The sequence below is a fragment of the Aquila chrysaetos genome, chromosome 4, assembly GCF_900496995.4.
Source record: "Aquila chrysaetos chrysaetos chromosome 4, bAquChr1.4, whole genome shotgun sequence".
Classification (NCBI taxonomy): Eukaryota; Metazoa; Chordata; class Aves; order Accipitriformes; family Accipitridae; genus Aquila; species Aquila chrysaetos.
The window spans coordinates 12973827-12992400 of NC_044007.1; the positions used below are offsets into that span (position 1 = coordinate 12973827).

The 18574-nt window shown below is 47.0% G+C and overlaps 1 protein-coding gene and 1 long non-coding RNA gene across 2 annotated transcripts; one reads left to right on the top strand and one right to left on the bottom strand.

The window, feature by feature from the left end:
• The first annotated feature begins 2951 nt into the window (after nt 1–2951).
• KLHL38 (kelch like family member 38) lies at nt 2952–10540 on the top strand. The gene is made up of 4 exons (XM_030012821.2): nt 2952–3180; nt 3731–5206; nt 6647–6752; nt 8732–10540. Exons 2-4 carry the CDS (start codon nt 3857–3859, stop codon nt 9016–9018), a joined length of 1743 nt encoding a protein of 580 aa, XP_029868681.1. The 5' UTR covers nt 2952–3180; nt 3731–3856; the 3' UTR covers nt 9019–10540.
• Nucleotides 6813–16964, bottom strand: LOC115340799. Its single transcript, XR_003923178.1, has 3 exons — nt 16848–16964; nt 8140–8381; nt 6813–6988 (listed from the first exon to the last, which is right to left on the bottom strand). It is a non-coding gene; the product is annotated as an uncharacterized LOC115340799 (long non-coding RNA).
• Nucleotides 16965–18574: the final 1610 nt, after the last annotated feature.

An 18574-nucleotide genomic window follows, 5' to 3' on the forward strand; every position in this document is an offset into this window, starting at 1 on the left:
CAGCCCCCAATGGCTCCAGCCTCTCTCAAGGGCTGGTATGGGGGACCTGCAGCATCACGTCCCACAGTGCTGCTGGGTCACATACATAACCTGCGAACAAGCCCACTTTCCCACTTGCACATGGTGTTCAGACCAGCCCATTATCCGTGCAACATCCCACTCCCATGGTAAATGCAGTATCCCGTCCTCCTGAAAAAGACTGTTCAGGCCTGGTTCGGTCAATAGCATGCCAACCTAGGAAACCTGCCTCAAGGACTCATTCAGAAACAGACTTTCTCAGACAAGTTACACTGTCCCACAGAAGAAACAGCTCTTCACTCTTACCGCGGGTCATGCTGCAGCAGTAGGGGCTGTATAGCACATACTGTTCTAGGATATGCCATGAAAAATGATTTCTAGTTTATTTATAAAGGAAATCCTAACGAAGCAGTGCTGATGTGCCCAGTTGGTTGGAGATGTGTCTGAAACCATAATCCCTGGGAAAGAAAGAAGAGAGAGTTGTAAAGCAGGCAGCAGGAGCTTCATTGCTTGGGATCCTTGGCCCCAAATTGGCAGGGACCTGTGTGGGGAATCAGCAGGGAGCAGCAACCCCCCCGAGAGCAATAAGCTATTTAAACAGCACACGCTGTACTCTGGGTTAGCAGAAGTTTGCATAACTGTGCAAAGCCCTCGAGCCTGGGATCTTCTAAATAAATGCCACATTTATCAGTATCTAAAGCAGAAGAATATCCCACCTACCCTTCCCCAACTCCATGAAACAGTGTCATTAGTGAAGTCAGATAGCATCATTTGTTTCTTTAAGGGTTAAAAGAATAATCCACAGCCACTGCCAGGAAGAGGCAAAACTAAACAGGCAGCAAAGAGTTAGAGCCAGAACAGAGATATAAAGCTAAATCAATCATCAAAACGGACCGCAACGAGAACATACACATACAAAGCAAGGCAGAAAGTGAGAGGGCGTTTTGTTTGGGTAGCTAATGTTCTCTGGACGAGGAGAGAGAAATTCTCCTTTGGGTTTTTAATGCCACTCTAAATATTTATAGCAAGATCATGGCCAGCTGGTGAGGCAGCAGCGGTGGGGAGTAGGGAGGGGAGGGCGCATTTTTCCCAGCGCCCCAACATCATCCTCCGGGTCGTCTCTTTACTCAAGGAGAGGGAAAAGGCTGCACATTGCCATGTTTACTCTCAAAGTGACTTATCTGCAGGAGTCAAGTACAGTAGCTCCTGCCCTTCCCCTCCCTCACCTCGCCTGGCCATTCACACACACGTGTGCCCACACACGCACAGATTGTACAGGAAGGGAAGATGCCACAGCCTCCAAAAAGCTCCACCCTGTCTTTAACACGGGTCTGGGCCTTCAGGGTTTTGACTAGCCTTCAGGCGTTTCACTACGTTGTTATGCTGCATTGAAAAGTCTCTGGGAAAGGCCACGTACGGCACGACCCGTGATGCAAAGCTGCTGTTTTTAGCGGAACAGGCTGCCCCCATCCCTGCAGTCTGCTGGGCTGCGGACGCGGGGGCAGGAACATATGGAGGACTGTAAACACCAGCGCGGCACGGGAGTTGACATAAGTGCTCTGTGGCTCCCAACGATTTTCGCTCATCTGCCTCGCTGTGACTAGACGCAGACATGACTCACCCGTGAGCCTTGGCTTTGAAAATGAGAAGGAGTTTTGCTTTGACCTTTGTGTTTCCCTGTGGTAGTGATGCTTAGAAATGGCATTTTGGATTCAGTCCCATCCCAGAAAAAAGGGAGGAACTTCAGCACAGATGAGGGGGCCCAATCCAGTTACCCAGGCATGGGCAGCCAATGCCATTTTTCTTGAAAAACCCAGGAAATTAGCACAGAGCTGGGACACATCACACTGGACCTGCTGGAGACCCCAGCTGGGGACCAGCTGGGGTTGTGGAGGATCCTCCGCTGGCACGAGGCACTTGACTGGTCCCAGCCCTGGGGATGGATTTAGGCTCATCATCACAGAAAGCTACATGGGAGTGTTAAATATGGACACCTACATGTGATTGAGGCAGCTGAGAACCTGTGGAGACCTAGCAGTGCCTGGAGGACTGTTCACCTGCCCAAATATAGGTGATACTTACCGGTGACCTGAATAACTCAGCAGACTTGGTTGTATTGACTAGACCTCACTGGCTGCAAAAGGAGCTCAGACACCTTGTTCATGTGCAGGCACCTGCAGTTAGGGACCCCATCGAGGTGTCTGCCCTGGGGAGCTAAGTGCCACCCCGGGACCTGCCACCCTGGCACCCTGGTTTCCAGCTTCCTGCACTCACTTCAGCAACCCGCTCCAGTCCTCCTACCCATAACGCTGAGCTTCCTCAAGCCACCTGCTTGAGAAGCTCTCTGCTAAGGGTTTCAGAGAGCCGAGATCCTTACACAAAAGGCCACAACCTGATATTTGCTATGTGAAATATCAAGCAGCGTCATAAAGATAAGCTGCTCCAAGAGTGAACTTCACTCTCCGCTTGGCAGAGGTAGCTGGGCTCTCCCTGCCCACCTTGGGGCAGCCGTGGGCGCAGGAGTCCTGGTGCATCAGCATCTCCCACCGGATTGCAACGGGCCGACACTCCCCAGATCTCTCCATAAGGTGGAGACACGGTCCGTCCCACCAGGGTCCCTGGCAGGCCTTCTCTCTCCCTCTTTCTCCATGAAACTAGGGTGACGGTGCATTACCTAGCGCGAGGCGTTGCAGACTGTTTACAGGCTTCTAGAGTTCCCAGGCACTTTAGGACAGGGTCCTGCCGCTGTTTCCAAACAGGCGGCCAGGACTTTTATAAGTGAACTTTCTTCTCCGTGTCTATTTATTATATGTAAGCATTTGCCAGAAAAACACCACTCGGGCATGCTCAGTACCGGCCAGGTCATTGCAAAAGGCAGCGGCGGCGTCACATGTGATAACAGTGAGAAGCCCGTGTGCTCCTATTCTTAGCGCTGGAATGTATACAATGCCCCACCGCCTCGCCGCTCCTGCGCACAGCTCCCGAAAGCGGCAAAAGTGACTTCAGAATAAACACGTCCAGAAATCACCCTCTATGAATCACTTACCTACTGAAAGAAACGTCCTGTGGGTTTATAGGTTTTTATCCAGGCTCTAGCTGTGGAAAATCTCAGCAGAGAATAAACGACAGAGAGTAAGTGCATGCAGTGAAGGACAACAGAAGGTAAACGTTTCTACCCTACCGTTTCACTGCAGGTTGAGCAGTTAGCCATGCCAATAGATACTCATCATATTGTTCTGCCTGGCACTTAATTTAGTCATTGTGTGTCTGATTAACATAAAAAAACCACAGCTAAGCAGAGTTAATAAATAACCGTTTTAATGCAGATTCCCAGTCTCTAGGGTTTCGTTTGCTCTGCTGCAGAGTTCAGCTCCGCCAGATTTACATTCTTTGGGAGTGACTAACTCTAGGGGAAAGAGGCGCAAGCTACTAAACTGCTAATACTTTAAAATAGTGAATAAATGTCTAAGCGCATTTATTCAATGTGATTAAAATGAACAAACCAATTGCTTCAGCTGTCCAGCTTTCATCCCAAATCAGTGAGATAACTTCAGTGCTTTTGCTTCTTGCCAGGGACACAGGCAGTGCTGACCTCAGAGCTGCAACCTATCTGATAACTTTATGAAAATTTTAAAGGGTCTTAGTGACCTTTTAGCTTCTTTATTATTTTCCCACTGTGCTTAACCCATGTTCCATTTTTATGCATTAACAGTGAACGGATATTTAGAGCAACATCAAAGTCCTGATTTGTTCCCTTGGAGCTGGATATTTCAATAAAAGCTGCTAAGAATTTGTTTTTTTCTGCCAAGTCCAGAATTCATCTCTCTCCTATTTTGCTATGGAGGAGGGATCCGCTGAGGAGTTTCTCTTCAAAGACCAGGACTTCTCCTCTGAACTGCTGAGGCAGTTGAATGCTCTGCGGCAGAGCGGGATGCTGACTGATGTTACCCTGTGCTCCAGGGGCTTTGAAATCCCCTGCCACCGAAATGTGCTGGCTTCCAGCAGTCCATACTTCAAGGCAATGTTCTGTAACGACTTCAGAGAGAGTCGCCAGGCTAAAGTCATCCTGAAGGGCATCGACGCCGAGATTTTGGATCAGATTATCCTTTACGTTTACACAGGGGAGATTCTTATATCCGCTGAGAATGTCCTGTGCCTGTTGGAGACAGCCTCCATGCTGCAGTATGCTAAGCTGTTTGAGGCCTGCTCTGCCTACCTCCAAGACAAGCTGACTCCTGACAACTGTCTGAGCATGATTAGACTGGCAAAAGTCTTGAACTGCCAAAGCCTCAATAAGAAAGCCAAGGCTATGGCTTTGAAATGCTTTCCTGAGGTGGCCTCTTCTGACGACCTGAAGGACCTTTGTCCCTTGGAGCTCATCGATTACCTTGGGGACGATGAGCTCTGTGGGGAGGAGGAGCAGGTCTTTGAGGCACTGATGGTCTGGATCCGGCATGACCTCCAGGCAAGACAAGGCTACATCCAAGAGTTGTTCAAGAAGGTCCGGCTTCAGTACGTCCATCCAACTTTCCTCTTCCACTTCATTGCCAATGACTCCCTCGTTCAGTCCTCACCCACTTGCAGGAGCATACTTGAGTCAGCCCGGAGACATATGTTTTCCTTGTACAGCACCAACACGCCTGACATCAAGCCCATACAGCATGTTCCTCGCAGGTACTCCAACCAAGAGTTCCTCATAGTCATTGGTGGCAGGAAGGACAGCCAGCAGACGACGAGAGACGTCCTGCTCTATGACGACAAGACAAACCAATGGCTAAGCCTGGCCAAACTTCCCGTGCGCCTGTACAAAGCCTCTGCAGTGAGCTTACACAGCAATATTTATGTGCTGGGAGGAATGCCTGTTAGCAATAAGAAAAGCCCGGTCAGTGATAATATTTACATTTACTCCCTCAAACTCAATCAGTGGAGGTTGGTTGAGCACATGTTAGTTCCACGTTACTCCCACAGAAGCTTGGCATATAAAAATTACATTTTATCATTCGGTGGAATTGGTGAAAACCAGGAAATCCTGAATTCTGTGGAAAGATATGATAGCATCTACAACACCTGCGAGAGCATGGCAAACATGCCTGTTGCCGTCCTTCACCCTGCTGTTGCTGCCAAAGATCAGAGGGTCTACCTCTTTGGGGGAGAAGACATTATGCAAAACCCTGTCCGGCTGATCCAGGTAATGGTCAGTCCTGCTTGTTATAGGCAGTTTCATCTAAGGTATTCAGCAGTTCACCACCCTCCTGAGGAAATCAACCCCCCCAAAAAAAACTTTATTGGGAATTGCAGAGAGAGGCAAGATGAGTTGACACATGGCTTCAGGGAAGTCTTGTCTGCAAGGAGCATTGCAACTCTTTCATTTTCCCCTTGGAGTGTTTTTCAGGCACAAGCCCCGAGGTACTTCTTTGGGTGTCAGTCAGCTCTGCCACTGGTGGGCACTGGGGCCAGGGCTGCTGCAGGTGATGCTATAGCAGGCAGCAGCTGACCCCCCTGCCTGGCTTCATGCTCGTAGCCAATCTCACCGAAATCAGTGCTTTCCACTTGGCGGCCAAGCTGGGTCTCAGCCGCGCACCTGCTCACTCGCAGCAAAAGCAAAGATTCACGATAATTAGAGCGATTAGATTCTCACTCATCAAAGGGCCAGGACTTAAACTGACAGTTATTTCGTATAAACAGTTGTGTTAAAAATGTGGCTCCTGCCACATGTTGCTGGCTTTCTGCCTGCTTTCAGCAATTACAGTCTATTAGAAGGAAAAAATACATGAAATCCTTTCTTATCTGATTTGATGCTTTAGCAACATCATAGTGTTACTTTCCCTATGAGTGTTTTTCACTGGTTTAGGTGTTTTAACTAAGAAGGATCTTTAAAGGCTAAGATAGCAGCCAGCATATAAGCAATACTTCTTTACGTTGATAATGCTACTTGATTATCAGGGGGAAGGAAATGTATTTATCAGTTAGTGGGGAGATGTCCTGGAGATATTTGCTATATTAAGAAGCGGATGACGTGACATAAAAGTTTGCGTCGCCCGGATACAGATGGCTGAATGATCATCATCTGGCAACAGCTCTTTTTCTCCCATAAATTGATGACTTGGATACCACTCTAAGTCCCATTAACAAGTCCATTTGCCAATCTGAGTGCATACCAGCCACCAGCACAAATATAGCAGCTGGGCAAACACTGTGGCTGCCAGCAGAGCTAGGTGAAGTTGAGGTTTGTTTGCCCAGGAAATTGTGAAGGCTAAGGCAGGAATACACAGAATAACTGGAAAATGAAATGAAACGGCTTGCACTTTGGGAGAGCATTGTCCAAGAGTTACAGTGATTTAATGGCCATGCAAAGATTTACAGCCAAGAAGCTTGCACATGGCAGATGATACACTCTGCCTTAGTGCGTGTGCTAGCATCTCCTGAGCAGACAAGCCTGGAGAAGTAGAACGCTGTCCAAGGGGACATATTAGGAAAAAAAGTGGATAAATTCTCAGATTTCCAGCAGTTCAAGCCAGAGGATTGTATTCATTAGGACAAAATAAAGACCATAAATTCCTCTGTAATTACAATTGCCAGTTAAAAAGCAACATAAACAGCTGCATGTGGATCTTTATTTATTTGTCAGGTTTACCATGTGTCCAGGAATACGTGGTTTCGTATGGAGACCAGAGTGGTGAAGAATGTCTGTGCACCAGCTGTCGTGATTGGAGACCAGATTATCATCGTAGGTGGTAAGGGCTCTGTTTCACCCTCCCTGCCCACCTCCCCCTGCCCAGCTCCTACAGGATTTCGCAGCCTTCCTGCTTGGGATGCTCCCTCAAAAAGCACATGGAGCTTGGGAAGGAGAGGAGGAGTGTGTCCACCCTCCATACACATCTCTCATGGGGTCTCATAGCCATGGAAGTTGGGACGAGTTCTCCACAAGGCACCTTCTTACGCCAAGTAGCAGAACCTGGGTGGGGAGAAACTGGGGAAAAGCCAATGCAAGTTAGTGCTCTGGAGAAGAAGGGAGGAAGCCAAAGGCATGGGGGTCCTGCTCCTCCCCTGCTGACTCACAGTCTGGCACTCCCTGACTGCTCTTCTTGGAAGGGTGGAGAACGCAGTTACCACAAGGCCATGGACAGCTTGTAGGGATGGGTGGGCTACAGGGCTATGAGGGGTCGATTGGTCCTGTAGCTGCCTCCTGGGGGTAACTGTGAAATGTCCTGAGAGGAGCATGAAACACTCGGAGAGGGGAAACTTCTCAGTGTCTTTTTCAACCTCTGCCCATGGCACTTTGATGGGTTACGTGTCATTGGTAGTTGGGCACTCTACAGTCCTTAATGTAGCTCACCTGATCACAGGCTGGCATGAGGAAGCACGTGTTAGATTATTTAAGGGAAAATGAGACATAAGGAAGCTTTAGCAGAGCAGGGGACTGAACCCAAATCACACAGGACTCAAACGTGGTGTCATCTCTCAGCTGGAGGCCACTGCTACCCTTTGCAGTGAGAATAGGGGAGAGCTGAGTCAAAAGGTCCAAGACTATCAGGTTCCTGTGTGGCAGATTACCCTGACCTCAGACCACAGTGCCCAAAATACAGTATTTTCAACTCTCTTATCTTCAAATGCATTAATCTGAAGGGCCTGTATCGATCCAAGTCTGCTGCTGATGAGCTTAAGTTCTCAATTTATTTTTTACTTATCTAACAAAAGCCACAGAAATTCATATTAGCTTTAAACATCTTTCATTTTGCTTGAAAGTAGAGAGATTCATCATGGTCAGGCTTTATTTACCAGCTTCCATGCCAAAATATTGGCCAAACACTTTTAGTTTATCAACAACAGTAAAACCTACAAAAATAATATTTTCTCTTAAAAATAGCTTTCATCACATTTCAGGTCCTTTTTGCATGACTGGACACATCATAGCAAAGGGAAGTGGGTTGGCCTAAGCAAGACAGGCCTTGATTTTTGTTAGGGAAAGTGGCTTCAAGTCCTGCAAAACGTGGCCCAAAGCAGTTTGTTTGCCATGGGCACTCTTGATTATCTACAGAGATACATGGGCAAGGTACTGCTGGGTACCAAGCTTCCAAACCTCCATTGCTCCAGGGCAATGGCCCTGGTACCAGCCCTTACCTCTCAGCAGATGTAAGGTTACATCACCCCTCAGTGGAAGAGCTGTCCATTGGGTCACTGGCATGGTGGCCAGCACAGACGCAGCGCCGAGGGCTTTGGGAGTGGAGCGAGCACCGGTGGCACTGTGCTGTTGAGTACCCAGCTCCATTCAGTAGACAGCTATGACTTCAACCCAACAAGGCATTGTTGCTCCCTTCCCGTGTGGCATTGGTTTCTGTATTTCCGAGTGAAACTCCAGGAGTCTGTTGGGTGAAAAGAAATACTTTGGGGTGTTTGAAGGCACACGCAGAAAACCGCAAGCTCCAACTGTGTTTGACAGGTTGCTTGCCTGATCTGATGGGTTTTATGGTGCTCGTTGGGCCTTGGCTGCCAAGGTGCTATGAGACAGGGTAAGGACAAACAGGAAGGGAAGATAGACAGGCAGGCATTCTTGTGACCCATCATCACTTCCCAGCTTAGATATCTTAATTCTGCCAAATTATGTACCAGTATAATAGGTTTTATTGAAGACTAGCAGGAAATGTATTATTCCTTCTGCTGGCCATAAGCTCTAATTCCCATCTGTCTCTTCCACCTTTGGCTTTGCATTTAGGGTACACCCGGAGAATAATTGCTTATGATACAAAAGGCAACAAGTTTGTTAAATGTGCAGACATGAGGGACAGACGAATGCATCACGGGGCCACTGTCATCAAGAACAAGCTGTATGTCACAGGAGGACGATGTCTCACCGTGGACAATGTCATTGAGGACTTGGATTCCCTGGACTGCTATGATCCAGAGACTGACACATGGACGCCAAGGGGAAAACTGCCACACAAACTCTTTGACCATGGGTGCCTTACACTCCAGTGTGTCCCTTGTTCTAACCTTCTCTAAATGACCTTCGGTACTTCCCAGGACGTTCTGTGCTTTTCTTCCCAGAAAGGACCCACCTTGCTCTGCAGAGAGCACATGGGGAATCCTCACGCGATCCCACAAACTCTTGACCTTGAAGGCACCAGCGGCATTAGACATTCCCCAAACGCTCTGCCAGAAAGGTCATGAGCTTTGTGCTCGTGCTGTATTCAGCTGACCAGTATTGCATGTGGTGCTGCTAAGCCCAGCCCAGAGGCCTTACCCAGAGTCTCAGCAGAAAACAGGAAAAAGGTACTCGGTAAGAACCTGGTGCAGGATTTGGCCTGGTACGGACTTTAAAATGAAAGGTGAATAGGAATGCTGGTATCTCCAGGGAAAGTAAGATCTGGGTAACCTGCATTTGTTAGCATGCTAACTCAGTTGCATGCCATGGCCCTTTGCTGCTCGGTGCTGACCAAGCTTTCCATTTCGAGCGGTGGGAGCATTTAGAATAGGAATCCCCAAGCTCTAGTCTTGCAGCCAGCCCAGCAGCAGCTGCCTGCGTTAGCTATGGCAGTCATCTCACAAGAAATAAAATTTTAATGTTGCTAACATCAAATTAGAAATTAGGAAAAGGCTGATGCTTTGATCTGAATTCTCACATTGCAACAAGATGCAGATTTGACTTTTCTGAGCTGCCACTCTTTCACAGTGCAGGGAAGATTATTGTTCCATCTGCCTGCTCTCCAAAGGAGCAGGAGAATGTGGGATGGAAATGAAGATTGTCTGCGTCTTCTTTTTTGAGGGATCTTGTCTTGCAGGGAGCTTGCTTCTCCTTTTGCATCAGGGATAGCAGTGGGGTTAGTTAGGAAAGCCTTTGGCTGATGGAATTCCTGAAATCTGGAATAGCAGAGGCGACACGTGGAGGAAAGGGGATGTAAAAGAGAAAAGGTATTTGTGAGGAAAAATTTTTTTTTTTCCCTTTCTCCTCTCTCCAAACCACTGGAAAACAACGATGAGAGAAAGCCAGTGACAGGAAACCAGCTTTCCAAGAAGAGCAAGTCTAAGTCTGCCACTTGGCAAAGCAGCTCTGGCTCCACCAATATTTTTGTGGGGTTCTGCCACTAAGTGCATATTTTTAAAGGGAGGGGATTAATCATCAGATACTGAACAGGCTGTGAACTGCTGTCAGGTCACCAGGCTTGGTAAGATTGCTGAGATAGCGATCTTTAAAGATAGCACTGATGACCACCATCCATAGAAAGGATGGCAGAAACAACACCCCTTTTTCCTCATATTTGAAAGAAAGTGGGATATTTCTGAGGGTACGGGGTGGCATGAGGAAACCACGCTCAACCCTCCTCTTCACAGAAGGCTGCACAGCCATATGGTCACCACCATGTTGCAGGACACCATCTCCAACTGCTAAGATCCCCTCCCATAAGCCTGTATCTGGGAGCGGAAGAGCGACAGAAATAGTTAACGAAGTGGGGGGCTGGAAAGAAGAATTGTGTATCAACTGCTGTTTTAACAATGCAAAATAAAATGGTTGTTATTGTTCGTATGAGCTTTGTGTTCAGGAGTCCCCATTGTTCCCTCTGCATTGTTGATAAAGGGAATTGGTTTTGTACCAGCAGTTTTTGCCAGGGTTTCCTTCTAAGGATCTGAGTAAACCTGCAAAAAATGAGTGGGAACCCAAACTCATCGCCCAGCTCAGAAGCCTTTGGCTATGTTTCTCCACTGTCTTTCAGTCTATATCATCATCTCCTCTCCGTGCAAAGCAGGGCTAAATCACAGCACTTGCCAAACTGGACCAGAGCAGTGATTCATTCTGCTTCCTCACAGGCCAGCTCCAGCTCTCTGGAGAAAGAAGCCTTGTCATGGCCAATTATGGAAAGTCTGCCCCGGGGAGATGTTTATTCCTAAACCCGCAGTGCCGCCTTCCCAAACTCCTTCCTGTTGTGACCCCACTCAGCTCCAAAACTCCAGGAGACGCCAGTTGCTGCCATGCATTTTAGCTGACACGGATTCCTGCCAGGCTCGTGACTGTACCCAGAACCGAGGAAAAAAAGTTGACTTGGGGCCATAACCCCATGTTTGCAAACCATTGCCACAGTCATTGGTTTCTGCTTGGAAGCAAACAGATTTTTCTAATTCCCATATCATATAACTAGTGATTTTCTCAGCATTCGTGCAGGGACCAAATAGTACCTTGCACAGCTGTAGCTAGGCAGGAAACGGGGAGTGCAAAGAAGAGGCACAGTCGCAGCAGCATTGAGCACAGCATCCTTCCGCTGGTCCTTGGCAAGCCCTCACATCACCCCCCAAGTCCTTGGAGATCCCAAGGGCTATGGCCAGCTCTGCTCTGGCTGCAGCCCTGTGCTCCTTCCTTTCACAAACTCCTTACCTCGTGCCCATAATTCAAGGAATTTGGGTTTGCTGGGCAGTAAATACAAAGCCTGGTTTCTGATAGACTTCCGTCTTGTGGTCAATTGGCTTTGACGCAAACTCTGTTCAAAGCTCTTGGGGCTCTTTGCAAAAAGGGTTGAAATCAGAAAGCAGTGTTGAGCCTTACCAAGGCAGACAAGAGCCGGCAGAGTCAGTCAGTCATAGGGAGGCAGCAGCACACGCAGCTTCAGGGCAGGGGATATGCAGCCCCAGGGCAGACGCTATGGGGAGAAGGGATGCTGCCTTTCTAATCAGGTGCTGGCCACCACCTGGCCCACCTACAGCAATACCTAGCACCATCCCAAGTGCTTTGCAATTGTCGTGCCCAGTGGTGCTATCGGTGAAAGCACTTCTAGCAAAGGTTGACCAAGGTACCCCTTTCTCCAGTGTCAGGAGGAGACTTTCCTGAGCAGGATCTGCAAGGCCACCACTACCAGGAACACTTTCTGAGTCATCACATGTTTTTCCAGAGGTCTCATAATCCTGATATTCAAGTATTTGAGCGCTCACTTAGATGGGAATCCCCCATGGGAGAGCAGCAAGGTGCTTCACAAATACAATGACAGCCTCATGAAGAGGTGGGAATTTGTTGATCTTTATTTAATAACCATGGAAGCCAAGGAAAAGAGACTTTTAAGAAAGGGTCGTTGACTTGGGGGTCAACTTTTAGAAGGGCTGAGCACCTGCCGCTTTTTTTCAAATCAGGGAGTGCTGTGAAGGCTCATCACCTCCAAGGCCCCTTTCCTGGGTGTCCCGAGACAGTCACTAGATCGTGGAAACCATAGGACCACATGGCTGAAAGCAGCCTGCTCCATGGAACAGTGAGTTACTCAGTCCTTCATGGCAGGTACTTGTCCAACACATTGAAAATCTCCCATGAGAGACACTCTGCTACCTCCCTAAGTAACGTACTTCAGTGTGTTATTAACCTCACAGCTTTTAATACTGTCTAGCATAAATCTTCTTTGCTGTAACTTCTGCCATCCCCACAGAGATAAAGGGCAATCAACTACCCTTTTTGATACCATATTTTTTTTATATCTTTAAAGTTTATTAGGATGTTTCAAATTCTGTAGACTAAACAAACCCAGCCCTTTCAATCTTTCCTCATAAGTCATGTTTTCTAGACCTCTGATCATTTTTGCTGCTCTCCTCTGGACAATTTCCATTTTTTTTTTATTTAAGTGCAGGGCCGTGGCTCAGCTCCACAGTACTAAGAAGGGCAATAAACCCCTTCTGTGTCTTACCTACAGCACTCCCGGTCTCACCGCCCAGAAGGACTTTTGCTTTTCACAGCAGCAGCAGATTACTGACTTGGGTTCGGCTGCGCTTGGGATTAATGAATGCTTGCAAGTTTGGGCAAGGTCACATGGAAAGACTGCGGGAGATCCAGGATCTCCCAGGGTTATGCCGTAACTCCATCTTTGCTTTGGCTCACCAGGACCTCGAGCCAGATCCCGTTGAAAACAATAAGTCTCTCCATGGGCTTCAGCAAGGGGCTTTGGACCCGGCCCTAATTATTGTGTTCTCAGCTGGGTTCATCACTAATTCTATTAATTTTAGCAGCAAATATTTAATGTTTGAGTCATTTTTTATACTAGGGGAAAAGTTTCAGGCAAAAAAAAAAAGGAAGGGAGGAGGTTGCATTTTCTTTTTAACTTTCTTCCACTTCCCTTGCTGCAAACTCAGAGCTGAATCCTGCTGCACAGGCAGCCTGTGGTGGCAGGCAGCTTTGCTTTGATCTTAGCAAAGAGCTTCATAGGTTAAGCCCGTGTTTTTTCACTGTAACTGTTTATCAAACAATACGATTCTTTCTAAGGGCAGCCTTTTTCTTGCACAGTAATATGTTTATAATTATAATGCACTTCCTGCTTCTTTTTGATTAAACACACCTGACAAAGTAGGAAAGATATCGATGCATAAATAAATGGGCACTCCGAGTTCATTGCTTCGTCAGTCCTTTTTTTCCAAACGCCAAGGAGTTCACTGCGAGGTGAATCCTCTAGCTGAGAAGGAAACAATTGGGGAGAGCATATATGAATAGCGTACAGGGTAATTTATGCCTGGCATTGTTCCTTAGCCTGACCTGAGAGCCATTAATAATTGACAGCGGCAAAAACAATCCCTTTTTAAAAATATAAACATCCATAGTTTCTTTCCAGCTGCTTGAATGCTCCCACACAGAAGTTAAACAGTCATATTCTCCATGGCACAAATGAGCATGAATTCCTTGATGCAAGCTTGCACCAGCAAAGGAGCTGAGACCTGCTAATTCGTGGACTGCTAATAATGTTTTCAGCGGCTATTTCTGATGAGTTTGCCTGGGGTCAAAACGAAGCACAGCACATATGGAGAAACTGGTGTCTCAGGCTGCCGTTGCCACCGAAGTCAACGGGGCTCCTCAGGTTTTGTGCTGGAGAACTGAGATATTGATCTGGCCTCTTCTGTTTATTGAAGTTTCCAAAATAGTAGCAGAGTAGCGAGGAGCCCAACTGCTCTGTCACTCGGGAAGTCACCCGCCGGCTCCAGCTGCTGCTTGTCACTTCTCTCCCTGGGGCTCTTTGTTTGCCTGCACTTCTTTCATGTTGCAAGAACCCTTTCTGAGAAAAGCAAGGACCAGCACGTCTCGAGCAGCCCCGGGCTGTGAGGTGGATGCCTCGTGGCTGCTTTAAACACGAGGCATCCCCACAGCTGTGGGAGATATTTGGCTTTAAGCTGGGGGTGAGCTATGGGGTAAAATACCACTGGAGGTGGGAAAAGGTGGCAGTATCTGCTCCGCTTCTTCATCTGGTCATGAAGATGTCTATACACCATCCTCCTATATCTAATCCTCCCATATCTAGTCCTCTGAAGTTTGTTTCTCAATCAGGCTGTGTCTTCTGATGAATAAGCCATGTGCCACCATTCCTCCCTAAAGCAAGTGTGCTGGGACAAGGGCAAAGGCATGTCCCCTTCCTCAGGTCCGCCCGTGTCACAGCCGTAATGACATCCCTTGAGTTTTGCCCTGGTCTTCGCATGTCACTGCGGTTTCTCCTTGCTCTTGGACACTTTCTCAGGCCAAACAACTGGGCAGATGTGCTCTGCAGGTGCCCTGCACCCACATTTGGAGGTGACAATGACTGCCCAGAGCACCAGGAAGTGACACCAAGGACTCTCAAGTCCAAATTTTCAAATTTCGAGTACAAATTTGCTCCTGGCCTGCCAAACCAGCCAAAACCAATCTCAGCCTTAGAGCAGAGCCCTGACACCTCTCTGTGAGAGCTGGGGGACTGCAGGAGAATGTGTCCAGCCCTGAGAAGCAGAGAGCAAACTGCATGGAGGGTGCTACAATGTGAAACTTGGCTACAAAGCTTCAGTGCTGGGAAAGTGCAGTGTTTTATCCAGATCAGCAGCAAGCCCTGGCACTAATAGGGTTGATTAAACCGTTTTGATGTGCATGGTATGTGGAGATAAGGGCCCAATTCACAAGGGCTTCCAGTGAAAATTAGATGTTAACCATAACAGTATGTGACATCCCCTGACAGGGGTGAGGAAGACTGCTGGAAGACAAGAGACAAGTACAAACCAAGGGGGAAAAAGAGGCAGCTCTTGGGAGAGCAAAGTTACCACAAACTTGCTGGATCTGTTTTGATGCTGAAATGACATGGACCCTGGCACCAGGCAGATTGAAAGCAAGGGAACTATGCCTGCTTTATGTTGTTATGACACATGTATTTCCCTGAAAATGACATTAAAGAGTACCAGAGACTCAAACATTGTTCTGTTTATCTGTTCCCCTGGTAGGACTCTTACTCTTAGAGACAACCTGAGCACTGCGGAATATGGCCCATGTCAAGAAAACTTTGCCTCTGGCACGAGGACCGTTAGCAAGCATGACGTGGGAAGCCAGCCCAGGGGGTCAGGGCGTACACGGCTATTGCCCACCGCTGCCTGGCAGGACGGCATGCCTTTGAGACACACAAAGGCATGAGCCACCAGAGGAGACTCCCCTGCCATGCACTGAAGTTCACAGATAGGAAGCTGATAGCAGAGGACAATTCCTCCCCAAGGTGTTGACCTGGGGTTCATCCTGTGCAAAAGCATGGAAAGGCTCCTCATCACCTAGGCTGTGTCGATGGTGCCTCCATATGCTTCAGGCCACGTTTCAGCCCTGGGACCACCTTGCAGTGGACCTTGCACCTGAATTAGCCATTAATAGGATTCCAAATTCCCGTAACCCATGGTGTGAACTAACCCATGCTTGTGCAAGCAATGCATACATAGCCATGGCATCTTAAGGAGAAGACTCCAGCAGCTTAACTGGGCACCAGCTCAAGGCTTGACCAAGGAGGAAAGCAGAGAGGTCCTATAGACATTCTTCAAGACACTGTGATATTTAATGGATAATTCAGACCTTTTTAAAAGAAGGCAGTCTTTGGGCTTGGGAGGTGCTGTCTGAAGCCCTGAAGGCTTCCAGCTGAGGGATCCTGTTTAGAGCCTACAAGAGTTGTCTTTCTGCTCATTATAACTTGGAACAAATGTCAGTAAATAGAATCTGTTTTTTCTGCAGGCACAGGGGGCTCTGGAAATTTTGTCAAGAGAAAAACAGCAACACTCAGTGAAAGAAGCTCCAAAGAACTCACAAGGGATTCAAAGCAGAGGGCACAGATGACCCTCAGAGCATCATCAGCTGAAGCTTCAAAGCATCCAGATCATTTGTTAGGCAAGAGCAACACCTTATGCCATAACCTGGATAATGGAAGTAGAACTCAAAAAAGAGTCAGCTCTTCCCTGTGGCTCCCTGGTCCACAGCCCATCCCACAGATCAGCACACAAATGCAATCAAACAAGTGACAAGGCCCGGGGCTTCCTGGAAACTCCGGCAACATGTGACAGATGGGCATTAGCTGTCTAACACCAACCTCTTCTGTCCCCAGGTGCCCCATAGCCAGAAGGGCATCATTACCCTAAAACATACCTAGGAGAAGAGTTTTTTCCCTAGTTTTCAACATCTAGATTTTTTCCCTTCCCCAGGAAAGGTAGCAGAAGGTTTGGGACAACTCTAGGAATAGGCACACAACTGGGAAAGAATCCCTTCTGCTTTTAAAAACAAATGCTTTATAGAGTAAGGAGAAAACATTCAGACAGCTCAGGGCTCTCTGATTTCCAGGAACAAACTATAAAAACCATTTAGATTGACTGAAAATACTTTGGCATTTCTCCTTCACATTTCCAAAGCAATTTCAAAGATAAGGTGATAGTTAATGCAGACCAACCTCCCTAGGACTGTCACCAGGGAAGGGAAATGCACCAGGGGAAATGATTACATGGATCAGTAGGGTTTTGCCTTTATCATATTTGTTTGATTCTAGAATATATTATTCTCTGCTGATTTGTGGCTGGAATAATGCAAACACGTGGATTTTCATGTAAATACAACATACCGCTTTGTGGCCGCAGGATGTTGATGAGCTCAGCTTGATCAGGAGAAAATCCCTGCCCAGGTTTTAGTAGAAATCTGCAGACACACTGCTAGCAGAATCGTGGTACTGCCAGGCTCAGTGGGATATGGCACTTGCAAACAGCATGAGTCATTTGCCCTGGAGCCGCAGGAGCAGAGAACATCTGAAGATCTAGATCAGATTGGTGAATCAGCAGCATCTGACACAGTTTAAGAGGTTAAGCCTATTTATAGACAAATGAGGGTAATTTTCATAGCTGAAGGGATTGGATTTTTTTAAATAAATTCATAATAAACTCTAGGGAGGTGAATACTGAAATCTGTACTCAGTTAACTCCTTGGAGACAAGAGGAAGTTTGTCCAAGACAGGGATGGAGTCAAAGGAGCGAGAAACTTAAGAGTGCATTATCCTCACTGCTTTGCTTTTTATCCACTCGCAGGATTAAGTTATGCTTTCAGGACAGTACAAAGCATCCCTGTGGAGCCAGAGCTTGAGCTCCCTGCCTGGCACATGGGTGGGATTCCCTTGGCACCCGTGTGAGTGCATTTGATGGGGGAAACTGGGAGGGACAAATCAGATGTGCACCCGTGCAGAAACAAGCCCCTTCTTTACAGGGGACTTTCTGTTCATCATTTCTTGCCTTACTTCATACTTTACTCTTTGTTATCACTAATGGTGGACATAAGAGTTAGTTTGCCAATGTGTATCAGCACTGGAGTTACATGGCATCATCAGTCAAGTGAGAAAGATGGGACTTACTGAGTGATTGTGGGTAAAAAGTTATTTCTTTTATGTCTCCATTGCCACATCATTAAAATAAGGATGATACCAACCCCACAAGGGCATTGCGAATGAATCCACTAAAGCCTGAAAAAAGCTGTCTTTTGTGAATTGCCAAAAACTGCTGTTGTACAATTCCACTGCAGCTACTTGCTATTTAGGAAGTCACCACACCTATGGAAACACTGCTCTTAAATGAATATAATGATGATCTTAAATGAACTAGTAATCAGCTGGATAAGTACAAAGACTTATAAAATGAACATGGGTCTGATTTTGACTGAGGCGACCCACCCCACCCCCTCAAAAAAAAAGAAGCCTAAATTCTCCTTTAAAGACTACCAGTGTTAAGAAAAGCCTTTTATAAAATATAGGGCTGAAGTTACCTCCCACCTCCTTTTTCCTACAATGTGGTTTTGTAGACTGCTTTCCATAGAAATCAAGGATGGATTGAATATGGAGTTATAGACCCACTAGGAGAACAGGCCTCATTGAAAGGACATAAACAGTTGCAGGGTTTGCAGATGCATCATGCCCATGGACTAGTAATGCTTTTACTTAAGCAAGGGCTTTTCTGCTTGAAGGCAATCTCCCAAGTAAGCGCAAAGATACGAAAATCATCCCTTTGAGGTCATCTGAAATTTTTTTTTCAAATTCAGAGTAATGATGTATGGAGCACTCCATGCACTCATTTCATTCCCAAGTCAGCAATTTCAGATCGTGCCAAAACATGGCATTCCCATAACATGCATTTCTACATCCAAGGTCTGTAGGACCAGGTCTTTGCTTTTCTCTTGGAAAAAGCAAGTTTTTCAGTTCTTTCAATGCTTTTGCACCAGCCTTTCTGAGACGCCTTCTTAACCTCCCCTCAGCATCTGTTTTATTTTAGAAGGATAAAAATGCATCAGAGTCTCACACATTCTTGCTAC